At 41.0% G+C, this 25,713-nt stretch overlaps 2 protein-coding genes across 3 annotated transcripts in view; both read left to right on the top strand.

The window, feature by feature from the left end:
• Window positions 1-4,453, top strand: part of AP1G1 (adaptor related protein complex 1 subunit gamma 1) — a 73,382-nt gene extending 68,929 nt beyond the window's left edge. For both annotated transcript variants that reach the window (XM_024556115.4, XM_024556116.4), the window contains one exon: window positions 285-4,453. In XM_024556115.4, the coding sequence (XP_024411883.1) occupies window positions 285-386 (102 nt within the window). In that variant the 3' untranslated portion in view covers window positions 387-4,453. The remainder of the gene's footprint in view (window positions 1-284) is intronic.
• A 3,499-nt stretch (window positions 4,454-7,952) lies between these two features.
• PHLPP2 (PH domain and leucine rich repeat protein phosphatase 2) overlaps window positions 7,953-25,713 on the top strand; it is a 71,798-nt gene continuing 54,037 nt past the window's right edge. The window contains exons 1-3 of the mRNA XM_024556111.4: window positions 7,953-8,082; window positions 14,999-15,264; window positions 24,885-25,018. Coding sequence (XP_024411879.2) covers window positions 7,984-8,082; window positions 14,999-15,264; window positions 24,885-25,018 — 499 coding nt within the window. The 5' untranslated portion in view covers window positions 7,953-7,983. The remainder of the gene's footprint in view (window positions 8,083-14,998; window positions 15,265-24,884; window positions 25,019-25,713) is intronic.

The following is a 25,713-nucleotide window of genomic DNA, read 5'->3' on the forward strand; positions in this document are numbered from 1 at the left end:
GTGCTCCCGAGCGGTTCTGTCCTGCTAATAATGCAGTTCTAGGACTGAAGCCAGTGATGTGTTTTGGAGATGCATTTCCTCTGCTTGACTGCGTGACGTTGGCCCTGTGGCCAATAGCTGGTGTACTAGGTGGTTCTTGTTGTTGTTTGCCTGTGTGTCATTTTTAAGAGACAACTTTGCTTTAAAATACTTTTTCTTCTCTAAGATTAAAAGTGTATTTGTGGACTGGAAAGATTCTAGAGACTTTATTTCAATGTATAATCTGTGGTTCCCTTTTCTCACAGCAACAGCTGCGAATGCGGATCAAGCTCACATATAATCACAAGGGCTCAGCAATGCAAGATCTAGCAGAGGTGAACAACTTTCCCCCTCAGTCCTGGCAATGAGGGTCCAGCACCATTCTCATTCTTACCCCACTCAATCAAAGGAACTCTGGGAAGGAGGTTGTGATCGCTGGCAAGTCCCCCCCAACTGTACCATGGGCATGAGGAGCTGAAGAGAACTGTTGAGGAGGATTTTCCTAAAGTTATCGCTGACCTTGAAGCATTGTTGAAGACTGATCTGCTCTCCTCCACTGTCGAGGCTGGCTGCTTCTGGAGGCTGGTTTGCACTCTTCCTCCTCCTCCCTTTTTCTGCACTTCTCTACCCTCCCACATTTACAGCCAGAACAACATTCCCTGGGCCCCTGAGGAAAAAAGCAGCTGGTCTGGAGGAGAGAACTGGAATTCATGGCAAGAAAACACTCACTCTGTCTTTGCAGCAAAGAGTTGCCCCTTCTTTCTACTGTGTTTCTCTGTGGACTGGGCGAAGTGGGGTATTTATTCCTCACTAGCTGGGTCACCATCTCGAGGCGCTTTTTACATCTGGTATTCCGAATGGAAGTGTAACAGTGGACATTAGGGAGCCCTGCCTTTTTCTACTGGTTCCCCCAATGTTTGAAAGAGGCATTAGGCTCCTAGTAGCCTTTTCTGTGCATTGCTGTATACACACAGAAACACACATGTATGTATGTTACCAAGAACTGGTCAGACTTTGAGAGGTTATTTGTAAACACTGGACAGATGCAGTTAAAAAGAGCTTTTGTTGCGATGAGGCATGAAGGATATGGTGCTCTATTTGTAATAGAAACTCCCAAGGCTCTTCCAGCTCCCCATCCTCTCCATTCTTGAGCTGTAGTCATGAATACTCTCCATGATTTTCAAAATTGTTTCCCCTTAAAGTGTAAGGTAGACGACTTCTAAAAGATACTACACATAAATAGTTATTAGTGCCCCTATTCCCACCACAAATTTTAAAGGTTTCTCTTAAGTCCCATAACTTGCCTGATGAACTATGGTAAATGGGTGGAAAGAGGAGTTCACCACTTTTAAAGACAGACTCCTTGTTAAGCACCTTTGCCCATAGGAAGAGTGAGTATCAGACTCATCCTAGAGCATATTGGAGTCATCTGCCCTTTTTATTTCCTCAACTTGGCTTGGACCTTGGCATTCCGTTTGAATTCCTTCTTCTAACTGGAACATTTGTGTTGTATCTGTAACACTGGCACTGAAATAAAGACCACACGGTTAACGAAATCTTTCCTATATTGTACTTCATGACGTTGGAATGAAGCCTTGTAGCTTCCTTATCCTCTATGCCAGAGGAGTGGACACCGTAGGGTAGGATTATCCTTTTCACAGGTTGAGAAATTGGTCTCTTGTGAGAGACCAGTCTTACGAATATCTGTATCAAAGACTTGAGGTCTGGAGCTTTTAAAAAACTAGTAAGAGTGCCGAGTGCTATTTAGAAAGGACCCTTGTTTTCAAACCTTAACATTGAGTTGCTGGAATAAGGTAGGGTGACTCTCCTGTGGCACATGTTTAATGTACTGTGTACGTCCAGGTGCACAGGTGCCATGTCTGATACACTAAAGAAAGGAAAAGTCGGGCCCACCTTGCTCTTAAAATGTTGGCCATCATTACTGTATTGAGTACAGTATAATGACTGCTTCGGCTTTGGGCTTACACCTGGGTACAAATATCCATTTCTCCCCCTCCATTTCACCAGGCCTTTACTCAAAATCGTCAGTGTCTTGTCAAATCTAGCTCTGTATCAGATGCTAGACTATTCCTAACATTTGACAAACTGGAGTTGAATTAAAGGCTCCAAAGGGGAGAACTTTCTGGTCTTACTAATATATAAGAGCAAGATTTGCTAAAACTCACTCCTCTGGGTAAATGGTTGACCGAGTCAAAGACAGGATATTATCTTGTGCATAGTTTTCAGTAAAGTAAGTGTGGACTGGTATGTATTTTAGACATCTCTGAAAAATAGCCTTTAAAGATTTCTTTGCAGACTGATTTCATTGGATGGATACTTAATGCTGTGAAACATGACCGGATTAACACAATGCTGGTGGATTTCTTCAGTAGAATTTGTCTAACATTCCCCTTTGTGGTAGAGGCTTTATTTTCTCGCTCATGTTTATCGTTAACCAGCTCAAGTTTCTTTAGTTGAACTGAGCTGAATCTCAGAAATCTGCTGATGACCATGCTATAAGACAGTGCTAGCGAATGGAGCGGGGGCAGGTCTGCTCTAGTAACAACGTCTCCTTGGGTGATCAGAGCTTTAAGGTAGAGTGTTGTGTGGTCATCCGTAGCTTTGTCTAGAAGGAATAAAAATCACGGCCTTAACACAAAGAGCGCTGTGTAGAATGTGAAGTGATTTCAGAGAGTGAACCCAAGCACCGTAGACTAGAGGCCAAATAACTGCCTAGGATACTGATGGTTATGAAGACTGTTTCAAATGATCAGATCTTTGAAAGTTTCAGCGTGCCTTAGTTTCTAGGATCAGAGTTAGTTCCTCTCTCACTTGGCCTTGCCGCTAAAAGGAGAAATCTCTAATTTCTAGGAATACGTCCACATTTCAGTCATTTCTTTCCCTAGTGTAACCATTCGAGGGGGAGCACATTTGGGTAGATTCACAACTTCAGAGCCATTGTGAGGAAAGAGTGATTTCCATGGCGGTTTTCATAACTTCGGGGTGATAAGCAGCGAGCCTACACGCACTTACTCAGACAGTTTCACGCGCACTTTTACCTCATTTTTTCCTCTTCCGGAGTAGTTTGTATCTTCTCCCTCCCTCCGTGCCCTGCACCCTCCTCCTCCCCCCAGTAACCCTGAAGGAGAATTCATCTAAATTATTTTTAAAAACTGCAGGAAGGGTGCTTTACCTGAGAAGCTTCTCCCACAGTGCTCCAGTTCTGTTACCTTGAGGTAATTTGGAGAGTCAGGGAATGTTTTATGCTGTGTAGGGTGATCAGCTTTTCATTTTTAAGGTCTTTCTCATTTAAAGAAACATTCCTCAATGTAACTCTTGGGAGGGGATTCTTTCCTCTTGCTAGGTTAAAGATGTGGTTTGTACCCCTTATTTGTCCCAGTCATATAAGAAAGTAGACTTTTAATACTGTCCAGCACTAACGGTTTGAGTATTTCTATCTATATAACATGCTTTCCATTTTTATGTTCTTGTAGAAGAGGTTGGCGGTTAGGGGATACTGTTTTTGAGATTCAACTTCATTATCTTCTGCGTTGGAAAATATTTGGGCTGTGAGAACTAGAGGAAAGCATTTGAATGTGCATATTTTTTTTCCTAGTGAATGTATTTTATCCACACTGTCCTCAACTGAGCGAGTTAGAGCGCTAAAAGCGGATATTCACAAACTTTGTGGTTGGCGGAGAGGCGGTACACGTCTGTGTTCTCCTGAGTTTGGGAGTGGGCAGGATCACTGAAGACAGAATTGCTCAGAATGTACTGAAGTTTGAAACACTCTGACCAGCTCTGGCTCCGGAGGGTGGGGCTGCTCGTAGAACTGGAAGTCAGTAACTCTTTTTCAAGCAATAGCAGTGAGTGGGTCCCACCTGTGCGGTTCCAGGACCTGGAGCACGTACGCAGAAGAAAATGCTGAAGCAGCCTGTACAGTTGTTTCACGAACTACCATGAGGCCGATCCTGGCTTCAGGATAGAGCATTGGAATTTATTTGTTTTTTGTTTTTGGAACCTGCTGTTGCGCTTTGTGTGTTTTTTGTTTTCTATTGGGGGACCTCAAGGGAAAGAGCTTCTGAAGTCTTTCCTCTGTGAACTCCCACTGTGTCCCTGTAAAGTCCCTCCCCCCCCCCCCCAAATATTGTAAGTTACATTTTCATTAAATCCCTTCACATCTTCTTTACTGTAAAATTATTAAAAGGCTGTTTCCAAGTGGGATGGCTAATGAAATTCTAATTATTGCAGACATATTTTTGAGATGTAAAAAAAAATTTAAAATTAAATGATAAGTCTTAGACGCGAGTGAGGAATAAAATGGATGTAAACATTTACTTGGGATGCATTAGAATTCTGTGTGTATTGTCTTTTGGTTGAAACAAATTATGAACAGTGACTAATAATAAAAAAGTCAATAATCAATGATTTAAAATTTGCTTCCTCGCTTCTTACAAGTTGATTAAAGAAGCCTTGAATGAATTCTTATTCCAGAGCTTTGAGCTAAACTTACTGATCTGTTGATGTTCCACTTACGCAGAAATCTCATCGAGAGGAATTTGAACAACTTTAAAGAACTTGTAGACAGTGAAAAGTGCAGCGGGAAATTTTAACTATATGATTATACATCCGTGCTTATCCTCTCCACAAAGGTGAATGCCCACACAAGGCAAAGAAACCGTATCAGGGTGAAATGGGTATGAGGGGAGGTTCCAGGTTTCAGTTACAAGTTTCTATTTGTGAATTGTTCAAGTTTATCTGGGACGGGGAAGAGAAGTCTTGACTTGCCAAAATGAATTATACTTCCAGATCTATTTTACACAAACTCTCGTAAACGTGAGAGTGCTTGGAAGTTGGAAGCTTTAGGTTGTCTATTACTCAGATGATTCCTGACAGTCCCCTGATTTAGAAGGAGAGGGGAGTGTGACAGACCCCTAATTGAGAAGGAGAAAGATGCAGTCCTTGGTGGTTACCTGGTTTATGCAGAAGGGCCCTTTGGCACTGTTTGATAAGTGACATTCCTATAATCTTTACTTACATGTGACTTAAAATTCATCTTTTGTTTCTAATATTAAATTTAGTTCACACTTTCATCTATATGTAATTAAATGAAAATATAAAAACTACAATAGAAAAGTTGAGCAACTTACAATAGAAAAGTTGAGCAACTAATGGACTCCAGGTACTTAGCAATACAATGAGTAGTGTTCTCATTGGAATTTCAATCTGGAAGGACCAAATTAATTTTACCACTTTTAAAAGGGATTTCCATGCTCTTTCCTCCCCTAGTTCAATTGTCCCCATATTCAAAAAGTATAAAAATGTTCAAGGAGGAAATTCCTTCAAATCTTGAAGCCAGGTAAATACTGCTTGTTTATTTGAAACCAAAATAAGGAATATCTAAATCTGCTCGACCTATGGTAAAATGACAGGGGATTTAGGCCTAAAGATGACTTTGTAGTCATTGAATGAGTGGGGACAACCCTTAAGACAATGTAGTAAATTCTTACGGTTCCTCTATGAAGATTTGATAGATAGGAACTTAACTCCTTTAGATACCCCTTCCATTTTGTAGTAAGGATTGGGAAGAGCTCCTGAGATTAGAGTGTGTGTGTGTGTGTGTGTGTGTGTGTCCCCAGATGGGGGGAGACAGCTGCTTATAGAAAGGATGCGGAGAGAAGGGAGTCTAATGACTTCTATGTCTCTTGGCTTGATCCAAACAGTGATTTTTGTGATGGTGAACCTGCAGTGAGGGCAGATGGATTTTTGTACCAAAAAATCCCGGAGGAATTTATTTTTAGGGTTAGTCTCAGCTGTTTACCATTTCCAGAAATTGTAGTTACATAACCCTTGGCATATACATAATGCACACTGCCTTGAACTGGGGAGAATGTGAATGTGTGACCTTTGAAACAGTATAAAATGTTAATGGCAGGACATGATGGGGGGGGGAACCTACAATCAATCAACTGGTTGTTACTACTTACTGAATTGGATCTTAAATCATGAAGACTTTTAAAGGTAGCTGCATCATAAATTATCCCCTGCAGTATCTGGGCTGGTAGCTTTTTCGTATTTTTTTCCTTTTGAAAAAGGTGCTACTGTTCTTAAAAAAGTAGTAAAGACAAAACTTTAGCATATACTTCCATTTTGATGCTATCGCCCATTAATTTAAAAATCAAACAAACCACCAGTCATCTACCACTACTCTGGCCCAGTCTGAACTCAAATGCTGGCCCCGGGACCTGCTTCCCCTTCCGATGATGAGTAAAGAGCCTATGCTCATGAGGTCTGGAAAAGGTAATGTGTGATACATCAACAAACAGGCTTTTAGAAACACTAATTCGGAACCACGTTTTTATTCTTTCTACTACCTGCTTGCTGTTGGTCAGGTCCATGTCTGCCTAGAGTTCTTGCTGGAAGAATTACCCAGTAAGCATTGAAATGGGAATCTAACTACCTTGAGTAGCTTTCTTGAAAGTAATTTCAAGATAGAGGGAAACCCAGGAGGTAGACAACCTAAGAGCTTTTTTCACCTTACACCAAGACACACAAGAGACAAATAATTTTTAATTCATTAAAATGAGACAAAGAAATGAAGATCACTGGAGACTGAATTTTTGTGTATACAAGGTAACTCCTGTAAAGGGAGAAAGTAGTGACCAAACAGGAGAAAAAAATCTGTACAGGATCAGAATCTTTGCAAGAGTCAAACTGTCTTGGAATTTTAAATATCTACAAATGCATACCTATCATAGTAGAGAGGGGCACGGACCATATTATTAGATCACAAACTCTTGTTCTAAGCCTGCAACTAAAACATAGCTGGCCTGGACTAGGCAAGCTGAAGCAATGGATAACAGGTGATAACATCTTTACTGGTTATTAAAAGCTCAAGAAATTACTATTTTTTTGTGCAAGTTGCTTGAAGATTCATCATCACCTGTGCACATGGAATATCTAAAAATCCAGAAGTCTAGGTGTCCTAGGAAATTTGGAACAGAATTAACAAGGATACTCAGGAACTGAGTGAATCTTAAATTCCCATGTATAATGGCAATGAATCCTTATTCTGTGCTAAGCATGTTGCATGCATTCACAAAATCTTCATAACTGTTAGGCAGGTATTAATTTGTTTCAAAGCCTAAGATCAAGTAACTTTCATAAGAGTATAGATCTAGTAAGAGGTAGAGCTGAGACTTGGAATCAGACTTTTTGATTCCAAATTTCAAAAATTCCAAATTTCAGGCTTTTTGTGGCCCACTGGCCGGCCACAAAACCACCACCAACTTGGAAACTTAACTTCTAAAGATCTTCTGAATCATCTCTACAAATAATAAAATGGCTCACAGACCATACATATCATTGCTTGAGACAGGGAACTGAATTCTGATTTTCTACATGAGAAACGGATTTAAAATGTGGCTGGAAAGTGAGTTAACATTTTGTACACAGGGTTGAATCGAATTCGTTGAAAGTCGTGAGCACAACCAATAAGGAAAAGAAAAGGTCCTCACTAAGGTGAGTATTCTCAGTAATTCGTTCAATGGCTTTGCGAGTGAGGGTGACAGGCCAACGAACAAGTAGGAAGAGAGGAAACGTCTTGAATAAAGTTGCAAGAGCCGCCCTATGTGAGAGCAGCGTCTGTCACCGTTGACACCTGCCCTTTGTCCATCCCTTCGGAGGCAGGGGTCCAAATAACCCTCCTTGAGCCTCAGTTCGCCTTACCAGAGTCGCCGGCAGCGGAGGCCCAGCCTTGCGGTGGCGACCGGCCAGGCTAGCGACTCCAGACGCTCGGACGCGTCTTGCCCGCAGCTACGCAGAACGTACAGGGCTGCGGGAGGGGCGGGGCCCGGGGCGGGTCCGGTGGGCCGTGGGGGCGGGGCCGCGGGCTCGTCCTGCGCGCCGCCGAGGCTCCGCGCGCCGTCGCGCTGGCCGGGAGTCCCTGTGCAGCTTCTGCCGCGGATGGGGGAGGTGGAGCCCGGGCCCACGGGCCCGCTCGAGCTCCCGGAGCCGCCAGAAGCACCCGCGAGTCGCCGGACGGGCGGGATTCGGGTTCTGAAGGTGAAGCGTGGCGGGCAAGCGGGTTGGGAAGGGAGCAAAGGCGGGGAGCGGCCGCCCTTGCACAGCACGTTGGCCGAGGCAGCCGGCGACCCCCGCCCTTCGTCAGTCCTCTAGGCTGCGCGACCGCCCCGCAACCCGGCTAGGGGCGCCGCGGCCCCCGCCCAGGCCTCCGCGCTCGCCCCTGCGGAGGCCTGTGCCGCCTGCGTCCCCTCCCCTGCTCATCCTCCTGCGTCCCCTCTGCTGCTCATCCTGGCCACGAGCCTCCTTCCCCGCAGGCCCACGCCTTGGGTCCGGCGTCCGCCCGGCCGCCGCTGCTTACCGGCTCCTTCGGGACCGGGGGCCCGCTTCTGCCTCCCTCGGCCGCGCGTGGGGCCCGGGGCCGGGCTGGAAGTACGCAGGGCTTCCTCCCCGGACACCTGAAGACATCACCCCAGCGGGAGGATGGCGGCGGTGATTGGCTGAGCACTGCGGTGTGTTTGGGGCTGCGCCGGGTGCAGCGGGCCGGCTCTGCCCGCCAGGCTTTACCGCCGAAGTTAAGATCCGGCTTCCCGCTCCGAGGCGCCGGCCTGCTAGCTAGTCCTGTCCCGCCTGCCGGGAGAATCCCCGGAGGAGCCTCATCTCTGGGAATCGCTGGGCGTGTTGCAGAAGGGAGGAGGGATTGGACAAAACGGGGCATCCCTGCTTGCCGGTGCGGGCCTAACCATCCAGGGTGACGGTATTGGGGGAGCCGTTATGCAACAGGCAGCTTGCGGGGCTTTCTGGCAGGAATTGGGGGGAGTAGGAGGAAATGAAAGCAGATACAGGCAAATGGGGTGGGGGGAGTGAAGCCTGGAAGGTGATGACAAGAAGTTCAAATGCACAAGGGATGTAGCGTGGGGAGGGGACAGTGAAGATGGTTAACAGAAGGGGTTGTGGGAGGCTAACTGGATGGAGTTTCTGCTAGCCTTTGAAATAGTTGGAAGGAATTTTTTCTGTAGGTCAAATATGTAAACTAGGTGTCTTTTGGAGATGGAATGGAATTCTTTCCAGAGTTCTAGTAGAGAAATCACCAGGATTTAAAACTGGCCAAGGAGAAGGAATAGAGATAAGAAAATTTAGAAGATAGGATGTATTTCAAAATCAAAAATACTTTGCAAACCAATGAAAATGCATGAGTTGTTAATTGGGAATGAGGGTGAGCAAAATATAATTGTCATTAAGGTTATTAGTAGGACATCACAAAGATGGGAACACTGAAAAAAAATAATAGATTTGAAGCATCTGGTGAATCCGTAAAACAACATAAAATAGAACTCTGTAAAACATTAGTTTTTCTGCTACTACTTTCCGGTCTTAATCCAGTGATTTAAAGAAATAACTTTCCATAGTTTATCTCCTGCATAAACGTTTTACATATTAATTATAACTTATTTAACCATAAGTTGCAAATATAATTACTCAAAAGCTTTTGGATGTTTATTTAAAACCATAAGGTCACAGGGTCACAAAAATGTAAATTGTGAATGAACCTCCGCCCCCTCAAAAAAAAAGTGTAACCAGCCTGATATACCAGGAAATGGCAGGTCTGAGAGATAGGTAATGCCCTTTGGCCTAGAAGGTAAAGAACTTTAGTTTTTTTAGTAAGAACTTTTTTGTGTGTGGGGAGAGTTGTGAGAAGAAAGGAACTGAAAAATAATATTTGTTTATTTATGAGAGGAAGTTGGGGTGGGGAGAGAGAGAAACAAACATTGATTAGTTGTTTCACTTATGCATTCATTGGTTGTTTGATACACATTGACCTGATATCGAACCTGCAACCTTGGCTCTGACCAACTTAGCTGCCCCTCCAGCGCTGAGAAATGGTCATCTTTATTGAAGGGTCCTATCTTCCTGTACTTCCAGGAGGCGGTCAAACCCACCCCTGGTTCCCTGGGCTTCCAATCCGGGGACCATTAGAGAAATGTCAGAAATTGATCTTGATTATAGCGCTCAGGTGGTGGTGTGGGAGGCTGGCAGTATCTAAGGCCCTTGAATCTTTTGCTTTATTGGGTATGGTTATTGCTTTAATAATCCTTGCAAAAAAAAAAATGGGATTGACTATGGAGAATAGGTGCTGTGTGTTCTCCATACAAAAGTTTCCTTAAATAGCCGAGTGGTTGAATTTCATCCCAGGTGAAAGTTGGAAAAGAATATATAAGTAGAAGACTTTCGGAATTGGGAGGAAAGTCCTAATTTCCAACATGTTATTCTCTGAAGACCCTTTGGAAATGACTTATTCTTTTGTGTACCTTTTTTAATACTTGGTACCAAATTAGGAACATAATATTGTCAGAAAATACGGGTCTTGATAAAAAGGCTAATTTAACAAACCAGTGTGGTTTAGCCAAATTAGAGGTAGGTCTGTCTGTGTGGAGTATTGGAAAATTTGATTCAAAATCTGCCCCCGGATGTATTTAGCACGTTACTGTTTAGGACGTACCTCTTTATAGTTGTAGCTGGAATATACTGTGATATTGTCATACTCTTAAGATTATTGGCAGTATCTTTTGAAGCATAAATTTTCTAGATATTTCCTCCAATTTGGGGAATTTTTTTTCTCAGTCTGTAGAAGATGAGTTACAACTAATCTAGTCAGAGAATATGATGAGCTTAGTTTTTTTGAATAGTTGTCAAGTTTTGATCAAATGTGTATATGGCTTTATTTTACTTATTTGAAAAATATGTTTATTGATTTGTGAGAGAGAGGGAGGAAGAGAGAGAAACATGTATGTGAGAAACATTGATCGGTTGCCTCCCATGCATTCCCTAACCGGGGGAATCAAACAGGCAACCTCGGTATGTGCCCTGACCAGGAATCAGACCCACAACCTTTTGGTGCGTGGGATGATGGTCCAACCAACTGAGCCACACTGGCCAGGGCTGTATGTGGTTTTAAGAAATTAATTAATACATGCCCTGGATGGCGTGGCTCAGTGGATTGAGTGCTGGCCTACGAACCAGAGAGTCGCTGGTTTGATTCCCAGTCAGGGCACATGCCTGGGTTACGTATGCCAGGTCCCCAGCTGGGGGTGTGCAAGAGGCGACCACACGTTGATGTCTCTCCCTCTCTTTCTCCCTCCCTTGCCCTCTCTCCAAAAAATAAATAAGTAAAATCTTTTTAAAAATTAATACCAAAAAGATTTTAATGAACTGAAATATTCTTCCTCTCTTTATCTTATCCCAGCCCTTAAAAATATTTCCAGCCCCAGTGAGGTAGGTCAGTTGGTTAGAGCATCGTCCCTGTATGCCAGAGTTGTGGGTTTGATCCCCAGTCAGGGCACATAGAAGAATCAACCAATGAATGTATAAATAAATGGAACAACAAATCAATGTTTCTCTCCCTCACTCTCTAAAATCAACAAATAAAAATTAAAAAACAAGAACAAAATATTTAACATGTGTATTCACAGAGATGACCCCATATTGTTTTGAAGTTTGAGTGCAGGAACATATTTCCTCCCTTAAGATATTTTACATTCAAAGAGGGCTCATCGAGTATGGAGAGTTACTTTACAAGACCTTGTTTTTACCATGCATACCTTAGGGTTAATTATAGGTGGCCTTTAACAGTTTATCACCTTTGAGTTGGTCACAGCCCTCATTTATTCATTTTTAGAGACTGAAAGTGTAAAACTGAAGTGGGTGCTTAATTCATGGCTTACTCTGAAGACTTTTGCTTTCTAGAAATATCTTAAATCTTAAATGTGTTCTTTATACACTTGTATGATGTAAGAGGTGATTATACTTGTACTTTCTTCTAGATAAGTTGGTCAACAGTTCTTAGTAAGAGTAATGGTGAGAGGAAATAAAATATTCTCAATCTAGCGATTCCAAAGGAGTGGTGATTCTAAAAGCTGAAAGCATCTCAGGACAGCACCGGCCTTTCCAGCAGTTACCTGATGCTTTAGGCAGTGGAGGAGAAAGCACTAGGTAATTCAGCAGTGGCTAATAATAGCTAATCAGTCCATCTAGATTGCTGCTACAAGGCCCCTGCTTTCTTAGAATGTAGGCCTTTTAAATGTCCGGCCATACCTACTGAAGTTCTGAATCAGCGGTTTGTCTTCAGCGGAATGCATCATATAGCCAGGAGGTACATTCTTTGACCAGCGACACATGTTTCAACTATGTAAAGTTCTTTAAGGAATTTATAGTCTTAAAGGAAGTGTGTATACACATTAAAAATGACTTAAAAATCCTCACAGAAGAAAAATCATGGATGAACTAATACTTCTGGGGACTGTTCTAAGACTGAGAAAGTTGGTGGGCTATTATTGGGCCAGGTTTTTTGGTTTTGTTTTTAAAGATTTATTTATTTTCCAAGAGAGGAGGAGGGAGGGAGAAAGAGAGAGAGAGAAACACTGATGTGAGAGAGAAACATCAGTTGGCTATCTTTTGCACACCCACAACCCGGGACCTGGCCCGAAACCCAAGCATGTGTCCTGATTGGGAATTGAACCAGCAACCTTTCTGTTCACAGGCCGGCGCTCAGTCTACTGAGCCACACCTGCCAGGGCTAAAGAAGCTTTTTGATGCTTGTATGGAATGCTGTCTACTTGTTTACTCTTAATGGCATGAGTGAAATTTCTCTCTGCTGAGTGCAGAACTTCTTTGTATAACTGTACCATAAAGAATACTGTTTTCATATGAACCACTTGATCTTTCCCAGACATTAAAAAGTAGAGACTATTTAAAATTATCCAGTGAATTATTCAGTGGTTAGAATTATGGTATTTAGTGGTACAAATATGATGGCCCCTGTGTTTAATAAAGTAAGTGCTTGAAAGCCCTTTTTTAATCCTGAGATATTTAGCCTTGAGAAATGGTCTTGATGAGAAGAAGGAGACCTAGTTCCCGAGTGTTGCGGGGGTTTATCCTACTAATCTGGGGTTAGAATCAGTCACACTCTTCATGGTTTTGAATAGCTGTAGTCAAATCCCTAAATCTGCACAGTGACCGGTTTACCTGTGTTTTCCTAAACTTAAACAATGAAGCCATTCTCATTCCCCTTTCTTTGCCATCTTTAGATATGAAGTTTAGATGCTGCAATCATCCTAAAACATTAACCTCAGTAATTACAAAAATAATATCGTAAAAGTATTTTATTTCCTTTTTGGCTGGTACAAAGAAAAGATTGTAGCGTTCTCTATAAAAATGGAGATTTTTCCCTCCAAGACTGTGTAACTTCTTTGCCAGGTCTAATCGGGCTAACGTGCAGACTGGGATAAATTTCTGTGTTGTCAGCTGAGTTCTTCATGCATTTCTGTGCCATCCAGGTGTGAAGGCACTATAATAGAATCTCAGTGTAGAAGACAGGAAGAAAGATTAAATAAATCATTAAAACCCATTGTGATCTGCATGGTAATGGAAGTTATGTTCAAGGTGACGTTCTGCTGAAGAGAGAGTAGTTGTGAATTCTTTCTAGGTAGGAGGAGGGAAATGGAGATGGGAGACATGGAAGTTTCCAGAGTGAGGGCAGAGAGGGTGACATCTGCGTAGAGTTTTGAAGAATGACTAGTCAGGTGGACAAGATGGAGGAGGACATTTCAGACCAGTCACAAAACTGTGGCTTGGTCGGTGTGTTGGGGGAGGTACAAGTGTTTGGACTTTACTGAAACAACAGAGGGAAAGGAGTGACACGGGAGAGGTATGTCGGTGTCGTTAGTGGAAGTTTCTCTTAAAGGGAACAGAAATGGCTTGTCACAAAAATAGAGCGGGTGAATGTTGATCTTTAGAATTTTGTTATACTGCTATAGCAGTTGTTTTTGCCTTGAGATAACAGTGCCCCCACAGTGTGTATGAATTCCACATGCTTAAATTATCAAAGGCAACAGTAGGTTTTTGTAACATGGTGAGGATTGAAAGAATATTTGTGCAGTATTGTGTTGATTCTTTACTTGCTTATTTGGGATACGAGGTGGAGGGTCAGGACCCTAGAGAAAATTTCAGTTTGCACAAATGTTTGTTGCAGCATTGTTATCAACAGTGAAAAATTAGAAACAAACTAAATGCCATCAGCAGGAGAATGGATAAATTGCAGAGTATTCAAATACGAAATATTATTCAAATGAATGAGCTGGGTGTATTAGCATGGCTATATCTACACCAACGTAGAACCAAATAAAAATATTGCAGGGTGAAACATAGTATGTTAGGAATTAAAGTTTTAAATCTTGTGAAACAATACAATATAGTTTATAGGTATGTACATGTATGGCAAACCTGAAAATGCATGGGATGATAAATACCAAATACAGTGGAGTGTGTGTTTCTGGAGAGAGTGGAGGGGTGGGATGGGTTACCCGGTGGCCTTCCCTTTATGTGTAAGAATGTATTGTATATATGTTCTTTAGAATAATGATTGGAACTAAATATGATGAAGTATTAAAATTTGTTCAAGTTGGGTAGTAGATACACAGATGTTTTATTATTCTTGACATTTTTCTGAAAAAATAATAATAAGAAAGGGTCAGAAAAGATGATGGTCCCTGGCTGGTTAGTGGCGTCCCCATATGCCAAGGTTGCAGTTTCGATCCCTGGTTAGGGCACATACAAGAATCAACCAATGAATGCCTTAATAAATGGAACGACAAAATAATGTTTCTCTCTCTCTCGCTACCCCCCTCCCTCATTCCCTCCCTCCCTTCCTCTCTCTCTCAAATCAAATAAAATTAAAAGAAAAAAAAGAAAAGATGATGGATGAGGCATGAACAGCCTGTAACTAAAGCAAACTAACTTTGCCGAGTTAAGAACGGGCATGGCAGACGTGGGAGGCTGCGTGAGAGGAGGTAATCGCGATTGAGCAGAGCATTGGTGATACAGAGGAGAAAGGTGAGGTGGCTGCTGAGCATGTCTAACTCATTTTAGCTAATGATTTTTCTCTCGATTTTTTTTTTTTTAGAGAAATATGAAACGCAATGGGAGCAGAAATTGTTTGAATAGAAGTAGGTTTGGTTCTCGAGAAAGAGACTGGCTAAGAGAAGATGTGAAGAGAGGCTGTGTTTACCTTTACGGAGCGGACACAACCACTGCCACTGCCACCGCTGCCGCCTCTGCCACCTCGGACTTGTGTCTCGTCCTTTGCACGGTAGAGACCCCCGCGTCAGAAATATGTGCTGGAGAGGGAAGGGAAAGCCTTTATTTACAGCTTCACGGAGACCTGGTCAGGTAAGGTCTGAATCTTACCATTCTGGTTCTGCCGCTAGTATGTGCTTCTGCTTGGCAGCGAGCTTCGGGATTTTAGTTGTGCGGGAGCTGATGGGGACTGTGCAGTCACCAGGCTTGAAAACAGGTTTGTTCTTAGAATGACCATGTTGTGATTCTTAAATTTAAAAACGACCAGTGAATGAAACTTTGAAGGTACCTATTTGGATTACATTATAGGTCAGATATCTAAATCTAAAATAAATATTGTAAAAGCTTTTTTAAAAAAAGTAACACATGAAACTAGAATGAAGTTGAAATGCATGAAGGAAATAGAGTAGGTAGTATATATGTCTCTGTTTACATACACATTTAAAAACTAATGGTCCTGTTTATTACATATTATTAATTTAATATTACTTAGAAGCCTTTCCATATTAATATTTGTATAGTTTTAATTTATTTAATGGCTGCATAATATTCCATTTTATGAGTCTACCATAATTTTAGCCAGTCTTCTATTGATGGACATTCAGATTGTTAATATTTTTTTACTTCTGTAAGCAGTGCTGCAGAGAATATCCTTGTGCCTGGGATATTTCTGCTGTGTGGGGGTCATCGAGGAGATCCAGGAGATGACCCCCACACAGCAGGAATATCCCAGGCACAAGGATAAACTCCTGGAAGTTGAATTGCTGGATCAAAGGCTGTGTGTACCTATCTATAATTTTGGTAAATATCGTCAAATTCCTCTTTGCGGAAGTTATACTTTGATGAGTAACATAAAGGTATACCAATTTCCCCCCTACTTTCTCTAGAACATGTTAGTGTTAAGTTCTGTGTGTAAATATGGACACATACTCACGCCTGAGCGCACACTTGCTTGTGAATAGGAATGATTGTCAACGGTTTTGAAATTAGAGAATCATGAAGTCAGCATTCCAAGGACGAATGTTTTTTTCAGTCCTAATGACTTAGATTTTTGCAAATCTGACAGGAATTTTATTTTGTCATTTTAATTTTTACTTATCTTAATGCGTGAAGTTGAGCATATTTCCATAGGTTTAAAAGCTATTTATGTTCAAAATTGTTTATATGAAGAAGACAAGTTTTCTTACACAGTGGTTGTAAGTGGTGAATATGAACTCTTTGATTCATTTTTCTAAATTGCTATTTAAATTAGATGTCCAATAAGAGCTCGTTATGCCTGACCGGTGACTTGCTCCCCTCCCCCTTCTCTGTGGTAAACAAATGTCTTGAAGCAGAATTCAAAGCTGTGGGTTCCGTACTGTTGAAAGTAAGAAAGGAATCTGCCATTTACACCTAAAGGTGGTGGTAATAGTGACACCTTTAGCTGAGCTAAAAATTGATGTCATTTGAGAAATCTAAACTCAGGTTTATTGTGTGTCCCATTTGGGATTTGGACTAATTTCTGAAAAAGGAGATTATCATTTGAATGTTTTCCTTGTTCACCAGTTAACTACATTTCCTAAATCCATTTGTAAAAGGAAAGGATCAGACAGGGTGATCCTTAAGCTTTTCTAAATCTTCATGCTGATTCTGATCTAATTTTGTCAGGCGGAAAGCCTTGACCTACATATAGCTGGTAGCGATTGATGGAGTTGATGTATTTAAAATAAGACTTACTCGTTTGTATACTAGTGTGTATGTATACAAAAATATTAAAAATGGGGAGAACCCCCCCCCAATCGGCTTGCTGCTGCCAGTTGTGTTGTTAATTAAGAAGCCAAACACGATGTAATTTACTTTTGTGAATCTAAGCTACTTAAAGTGGAGAGTTTGTCTCTTTTAGCTCTGTGGCCTCGAGAATTTTATAATGAAGTAGCTCTTTGAAGATACAATGGATTATAAAATAATGAAAACACTATTGAACTGTGGTTTGAAAACATGAATGTGTTTTCACTGCTGCAGCAGGAGCTCAAGAGCCTCCTCCAAAGAATGGTGATGGTGGTGACCGTGATGGTGACCGTGGGACAGTGTAGCTCACATTAAGCGCTTTAGTTTGCTGTCAGTGTGTTTAGTGCTTTGCACACGTTTTCTCATCAAATCCTTACGATTCTAAGGGAGATAATATAGCAACGTATTATTCCTTTCAAATGAGGGAAACTGAGGCTTTGCAAGAGGTCCAGTAACCTGTACTGCCAGGTTACTAGTTGGAATGCTTACTGTAGCAATTGCTTTTGCCTTGAGGTAACAGTGACCCCACAGTGGGTATGAATCGAGATAGATGATGGACTTTAGTCAGGCTAAAGGCCCTCAGGGGAGAAACTGGCACGGTGTCCCTTACTCAGTTTCACTATTTAATCATTTTCAGCTTATTCAACTGTTAATTGCTTGAGTTCAGTCTTACTTATCTAATCAGAGGGATAGGTACTTCTTCATAATAGCCTGTTGTAAGAGGGTTGACAATCTAAGACATTACCTTTCTTAATTAATGTTTTTGCTGCTTACTGAAGTATAATATGTATGTGTTCATTGTAGAAATTTTGGAAAAAATGAAAAAGTATAAAGAGAAATAATAATTTTTAATGTTTAAGCTTTTTTAGATTACTTCATTTAATCCTCACAACAGTCCCGTGAGGTAAATGTTATTACCGCTTTATAGATGAGGGAAATGAGGTTTAAAAAGCTTATGCATCTCACGTAAGATCGCTGAGCTGTAGGTGGTTGAGCTGGAATTTGAACTCTGGCACTCTGACACCAGATCCCAGATATGGCCTCCCCAAGGTAACATTTTTTTCCAGGTATTTTTCAAAGTGAGTGTCTGCGTAATTTAAAAATAAAAATCACCTATTTGGGGCCATACCATATATTCAATTTTATTTACTGCCTACCTCAGTTAATTTTTGTGTGTCATTAAAAATCCCTTAGACACCAGTTTTAATTGCTACAGAATATTCCATTTTATGGAGATATTGTTTAAAAATTGAAAAATAGCCCTGACGGGTGTGGCTCGGTGGATTGAGCACCGGCCTGCACGCTGAGAGGGCTCTGGTGTGATGCACGGTCAGGACACGTGCCGGGTTGTGGGCCCGGTCCCCCTGGTTGGGGGTGTGCGGGAGGCACCTCCTACACATCGATGTTTCTCTACTTCTCATTCTCCCTCCCCTCCCCTCTCTCTGGAATTAATAAATAAAATCTTTTAAGAAATTGAAAAATAACACGTAGTGATCGAATGTCACCTGGGGAGCTTGCTAAAATACAGATTCTAATTTAGTAGGTCTGGGGTGGGGCCTGAAATTTCACTTTAAACTCTTAAGTGATAGGCTGCACTTTGGGCAGCAAGGAAGTAAAATACTTAGAATGATGTCTGGCATCAAATAAGTGCTCAATAAATGTTACCTCTTTGGGTGGTTTCAAATCATTCAGCTGTTAAGAAGTAGTGTCGTGATGACTAAACCTTTGCCCATAAATCTTTGCATTTTGATTTTCCTGGGCCCAGCCCTAGAAGGTGATTATTGGGACTGAACTTGCCCCATGTGTTTTCCAGATCATCTGTGACTTCCTTCTTCCCGTACTCTTTTTCAGCCATGGACTTGTCACTGAAGTAAAACTGAAGGGTTACTAATTTATAGAATTTTAGCACTTGAAGAGAGAAATCACCTTCTAGGGAAATGAAGTCTGCCCTACCTAATAGCTCGCCCACCCCCTGCCTTTTCTCTTTGGAAAAATGTTGGGGGGCAGAGTTTATGATTGTCACAACCACCGGGGAGTGTGACCAGCATCTAGAGGACAAGGGCCAGACAGGCTTAATGTACTCAGTGTATGGGTGGGACTTCCACAACAAAGAATTGTCCCGTCCAGAAGGCCGGTGGTTTTCCCAAGGGTTTAATCCCAAAGGACCAGGTCCCTTGGTTTGATAGATGTGGAGCAACACCCTGGGGGGGGGGGGGGCAGGTTGGAAGCACATTCTTGCAGCCGCCTGGTGCTAGAGCTGTGGTTGGAACAGTGTCTTGTCTCTCTGCCCATTGCTTTGTCCATGATAATATTTGGCCTGTCCTTTTTACTGAACTGTTTAAGTGATAAATGACTTGCTAGTGTAGCTTAGTGTAGTCATTGCCCTCTGTCTGAAAAGTTGTAACAAGATCATATGTGACAAAAGGGAGTGCCCTTTGGATATCACATATTTACTTTAATTCTTAGTCATCAAAATGACTTAAGAGTTCTGTGTTTGATAGACTCTCTTTTAAGATAAGCTAAGGAGCAATAATATGTGTAACAGAAAATAATACTCCTGGGATTTGGGATTCTGAGGTCTAATTCCTTTTCTGTCACTGACTTGCTGGATGACCTCTTGCAAGTCGCTAAGATTTTACCGTATTTCGATGTTATTAAAGGGTAATGAGAAATCCTGTTTCAGGATGTTAACAGTGAATGTTAGACCTTGGTTGGCTAAGAAAGAATTCAGAGCCAAGAACTCAATGCGAGAGAAAGTTTATTTAGAAAGTCACAGAAGTAGAAGAAGTAAGCCATTTGGGCTGTGTGGACTCAGGAAATAGGTTACAGCAGCAAAAGAAGCGCCCTTTGGAGCTTAGGAGAAAGAGAGCAAAGGTACACGCTTGAGGGAAGAAAGGGGAAAGGCCCTGGCCTGCTAGAGAGAGAGACAGAGAGAGGTGTAGGGGAAGGGGAGGGGAGGGGAGGGGAGGAAGAGAAAGAGAGCACACACATGCAAGCAAGCACTGCAAGGGTTTTAAAGGCAAGGAGTTTGGGGGATGTCTCAGGGGTCAATCACTTTAGGGGAGGCTCAGGAAACAGAGGCAAATGAAAGGCTCTTGGAGCTTACCAGAAAGAGAGAAGCAAAGAAACAGCACCTGAGGGAAGGAGGTAGCGAAAGGCACAGACGCGTTCTGTAGGGAAAGCCTCGCTGCGTATGTATTTATCTGTCTTGAGGTGGAGGTCCCAAGCAGATAGGCTTGATTGATCGAATCACTGATCATGGACTTGAACTCAACCTTTAGCCCTCTCTCCTCCCTCAAGGTTGGGCTGTCTCCTAGCCCCAACCCAATCCTCTCATCACATGGTTGGTCTTTTGGGGACCGGTCCCCATCCTGAGTCATCACATCCCTTGGCATAAACTCAGGGGTGACCCAGGGGGCTCATGAATAAGACACTCCCATTATTCAGGACACTCGAAGGATTTAGAATCTCCCTACCAGGAATCAGGGACAAAAACTAGTAAGATTCTTTATTATACAACAGTGATGCAAAATGATGGTGTATTACACTTAATGGAATAGTAATTTTAAAGCAACTTTTTAGGTTCCTTGATGTATGTGTTTTGAGGTGTTCCTCAAAGTATGAAGTGTTTTGAGCTTTCTTCTGCATACAGTGCTTTGTGTAAAATAATGTGGTTAGCCTAAAAGAAGTTGAGGGTAATGAAACCAGCGTAAGTTCAAACCTTGGTGCCATTATTACTAACTGTGTGACTCTCTGAGCCCCATTTTCCTTTCCTTTTTTTTTTTAAGATTTTATTTATTCATTTCTAGAGACAGTGGAAGGGAGGGAGAAAGAGAGGGAGAGAAACATCAACGTGTGGTTGCCTCTCGCGCGCCCCCTACTGGAACCTGGCCTGCAACCCAGGCAAGTGCCCTGACTGGGAATCAAATTGGTGACCCTTTGGTTCGCAGGCCAGCACTCCATCCACTAAGCCACACCAGCCAGGGCACCTCATTTTTCTTATTTGCAAAATAGGTATAGCTTTGTAAAATGTAAAATACTTCCACCATAGTGTCAGGCATGGAGTAGACATTCACTGAAGTATCCTTGTTGTTGCTGTTTGTCTTATCTAGATTGCTGGTCTTAACATTGGCAGCTTTTACCTTTATAGGTGGGCGGGGATTGGGTTTTAATCAGGATTTGATGTAGAGAATGCAGCTGTGCCTTTGATATAATGTATTATTCCTTTTGTTGGATTTTAATAATGTGAACTTTTGTCTCCCATTATTAACTAGAATTCTTGTGAAGTGATGCTTGGAATAAAATTTACTTCTCTCTTATCTGTGGGCACCTTTTAGAATAACTGTCGGCTACTCCTCTTGGCTGAGAGTTATAAACCGGTGTTCATAGCACTGCGGTATTGGTTGGCTTGCTTGGTGAGGGTTGACCATATCCATACAGATTCAGATTCATGGGGACGTAGTAGCTCCTGGGAGCAAACTGAAACTATGGCAGGAGTCTTACTGTCTCTCCTTGAAGCGGTTAGAAGTTTCAAGTGCGGAGTGTTTGGACGCTTTCACTGCCAACATTACTGTCTTCTGCACCTGTGTTGCAGTATACAGTTTTCCTTTGATCTGGGAGAGTTTTGACACCTAGCTATTTGCTAGCCTGTTAAACTTTTGGAACTTTGAAACGCAAAATTGATCCGTAAGCATATTACAGCGTTTCCCTGCCCCTTACTCTCTACTCTTTTAAGCAGATGAGTTTAATGAGTAAGTGGAATTAGCTCTTCATTTTACTTGTTTTTGCAGTCCTTGAAGTATCTTGTTTACTCATTTATGCTAAATTAATAAGAACAGATGTGGAGATGCTCTTGTTTTTTCCTTCTCCCTCCAGGGAGAATGCTTTCTTTAGGTGGAAATACATAGAGAGAGGGTTTCAAATCTACAGAGCCCTTTTTTTCTAAGTTTATTATTTTATTTTATTATTTTCTAACTGAATTTGTTGGGGTGACATTGGTTAGTAAAATTATATAGGTTTCAGGTGTACGATTCTGTATGAATCTACAGAGCCTTTTTAGGAAAGGAAATTTGATCAGGTAAACTATGTCAGAATTAGGATGTTTCCCTTTCCCGTGGTTTTCTAGAGAGAAATTGAAAAATTGAACTAGTTAGATTTAACCAGAGCATATTATTTCTTGGCCCTGAATATGTGGTCATTATATGGAATTTTGACATTTAAATACATTGAACTCTGTGTCCAAAAATAATAGCAGGGTTCAGGTAGAATTTGCATGTTATTAGGAAGGTATCTTGGGTATCATAGACTCTTGAGTTCCCAAAGACCCTAAAGATCACCTCAGCCAATCAGTGTGCTTCTTTAGTAGTCTCTTCTGAAATAGTGGTGACAGATGGCTCTCCAGCTCTGTGAGCTATTTTGAGAGGCAGTGTGTCTCACTGTGGGCAGCTCTAATTATTAAGGTTCTTCCTCGTTTTAAGCCATTTACCTGTGCAACAACTTCTCGTCGTTCCTGCACCCCTTCTTCGGAGCAGTCCAGGGTACTCGTGTGTTTATCCTCTTTGACACTGGAAGAGGTAGATAGCTCTTTTTGCCCTTGGCCTCCTTGTCTTCAAGTTAATCCTTCAGTCAGTCGTATTACATGGCTAACTGACCTTTCTGGGATACGGATTATTAGAAGTCCCTTTAAAAAAAATGCATCTTTCATAGAAGAATTCTGCCATTCTATGGGGGAAATGCCTAACATTGTCATAGCTCTTTGTGAATTCTTATTTTATTTCCCTGGAGATTAATTGTAACTGATGTCTTTATTCTGAAAAGATTATTTTTTGCTTCTATTAAATTCAATATTTATTAGTCTTCATAGGCTTTTTGTTCTTTGGCTACTCCCCATGCAGTAGTTCTGAGTTTAGAGAAGCTAGAAATCTGAGCTGAGCTGTCAGGAGGGACCAGGTGTTTGTTTTATTTTATTTATTTATTTTTGTGCTCCTCAGTATGATTTCCATCCCGAAATAATCATTTTGATGCAGGTATTTACATTCAGCTTTGTAACATTCCATTTCATGTTATTTTTTACTTAAATATTATGGGCAACAGTATTTTCTTATTCTTTAACCATAAAACAAATGTCCTTTTTATGTATTTTTGCTGTGATGGGATGTGTTTCATGTTGCTTCTAATTAATGTAATTCTTAAGTTTTCTAAATAGAATCCTTTTAAGACATAAAGACTAATGTTCTTCAAAACCTTTTGAATGTGCATAGACTTTCCTATTTCCTACATTTGTTTTTTGTTTGTTCAGATGGGGAAATAGTCTATTTTTATTCTAAGTAAAATTTGGTTCCAGTCCTAAGATTTTAAAAAAATGTTAATTGTCAATATACTACTGAATACCACTGCATGCAAGATGCTTTGCTAAGCAGCACATACTATACAATATCTTGTAAGTAAACCACTTCAATAACAACTCTCTGAGCTAGGTGTTACTGTTACTCCCATTGTACTGATGAGGAATGTAAGACAGTGAGGTGAAACAGCTTGTCCAAGGGCATGTAGCTGATAAATGGCAGGAGTGAGACAAACCAAGGCAGTGCGACTTCTGGATCCTATACTCGTAGTCACTGTGTTTACAACTGTTTGCTTCCTGATAAAAAACTTGTAAATGAGCTGTCTTGCTGTTACTGCTGAGATAGCCCTTTCTATCAAAAATACACATTGATTATTTTGTTTTTGTTTTTTAAATATTTTAAAGTATTTTAAGTATGTGCAATTTAAAATATGCAGTGTCACCAGAGGCCACAAATGATTACTAGACATTCTGATTTTACTTGCTTTCAGTCAGGACCATGTAGTATAAATGATTTCTGTGGAATTATTGGGCCATTTTATTTCTAATTTTTATGGAAGAATCATCTGTGAAGCCAGTGGGATCTGGGACATAGCAGGCAACCCAAAGCCGGCATCTCTAATTGTGCGTGACGCTTATATTAAATCATTTATGGCCAAGTATAATCTTTTATATCCCATAATTTTGCTGCCTTTAAGTTTGGACTTCAGGTTTTTAAAGGACCCTGTAAGGGTTCCTGAGATTCTTTGAAAAGGTCCGTGGGGTCCGAACTTTTTTGTAATCGTATTGAGGCATTGATTTCCTTTTTCACTCTCAGTCTCCCATACACATACAGAGGGGTTTTCTAGAGGCTAAATATAAATAGCACGTTATCACAACAGATTGAATTTAGAAGCAGATCTGAGAATCCAGCTGTTTTACATTCCAGTAGCAACTGACAAAAATATAAAACAGTGCTATTCTCTTCACCTAAAGTTGTTTCATTTTGGAAAATATTTTTATCAGAGAATATTACTTATGCTAACGGCATTGGTTTATTATTGTTGCTTAGAAATGAATAAATAAAACAAAAACAAAAAATGAATAAACAAGTGTTTTGAAATTCTTTTTTTTAATTGTTTTTAGAGCTTTATTTTTTAAAGATATTATTTATTTATTTTTTAGACAAGAGGGGAAAGGAGGGAGAGAGGGAGAGAAATGTGGTTGCCTCTCGCGTGCTCCCTACTAGGAACCTGGCCTACAGCCCAGGCAAGCGCCCTGACTGGGAGTCAAACCGGCGACCTTTTGGTTCACAGGCTAGCGCTCAATCCACTAAGCCACACCAGCCAGGGTGGAAATTCTTAATTTTAGTTTCTAATTCAGTAGATATTGATAGATATGCCCCATGTAAACAAATGCTCTTTGGGGTCCTCAAAAGACTATCCTGGGGTCCTGGGACCAAAAACTTTGAGCACCACTTATTTAGATTAGTTGTATCATATGATATTAAAGGAAATCTTGGTACAGAAGTAAACATCTAGAGCATATTAAAGCACTTAAAAAATTAAGTGAAGCATTTTTATTAATTACTGCTAAATATTTTTCTTTTGAATGGTGCGAGCAGGAGGCTGGAACCTACCGAACGACCCCTTCAGATTGTGTATGATTACTTATCCAGGCTGGGATATGACGACCCCGTGCGCATCCAGCAGGAAGCAACAAATCCCGACCTGGGCTGCATGCTTCGATTTTACGGTGGTAAGAACGTATCGGTGGCCTTGTGAATACGCTAACTGCTTTTCAGTTGGTCATTTATGCCTCTGTCTGTCTGTAGCTTCTGAAAGCATTTAGTCAAAATCTGTTTTTAAGCCAATGAACTAGTAAACAATAAAAACAAGGGGGTGGTGGTTAACGGAAGACTTTATAACTATTAGCCAAAAATATCTCCTATATTTTTACTTCTTTTTGTTTTAATGTTTTGCTGACTTACTAGAATTATTTTTTTTCACCTTTGCCAGAATCTTGATCAAATCATATTTTAATATCAATTAAATTTTCAAATTCCTTATAAAGCCCATGAACTTCTGGATGGTTTAAGAATGTTGAGAAGTAAGTGGTCATTATTATTTATGACTTAACATTCAGTGAATTCACTGTCAAATGTGTATATTGTTGTATTAAATGGGCTTTAAATTTAGGATTTTTTACTTTCTCTTGATACATTTCTCCCCTTCCAACATTTTTTACCTGATCACTTTAGTAGTAAAGTTAGATTAATTAAAATTAGATACTTTCAGAATATTACTTTTCAAATATACATAGTCCACTAATACCACTATTGAGAACCATTTATTGACTGCTTACTGTGTGCTTTTAGGCTTAAGAATTTAAATCCGCCTGTGTGATAGGAACCATTAGGCTATTGTACAGATGAGAAAACTGAGACAGAAGTG

Source organism: Desmodus rotundus, chromosome 12 (genome assembly GCF_022682495.2).
Source record: "Desmodus rotundus isolate HL8 chromosome 12, HLdesRot8A.1, whole genome shotgun sequence".
Taxonomy (NCBI): domain Eukaryota; kingdom Metazoa; phylum Chordata; class Mammalia; order Chiroptera; family Phyllostomidae; genus Desmodus; species Desmodus rotundus.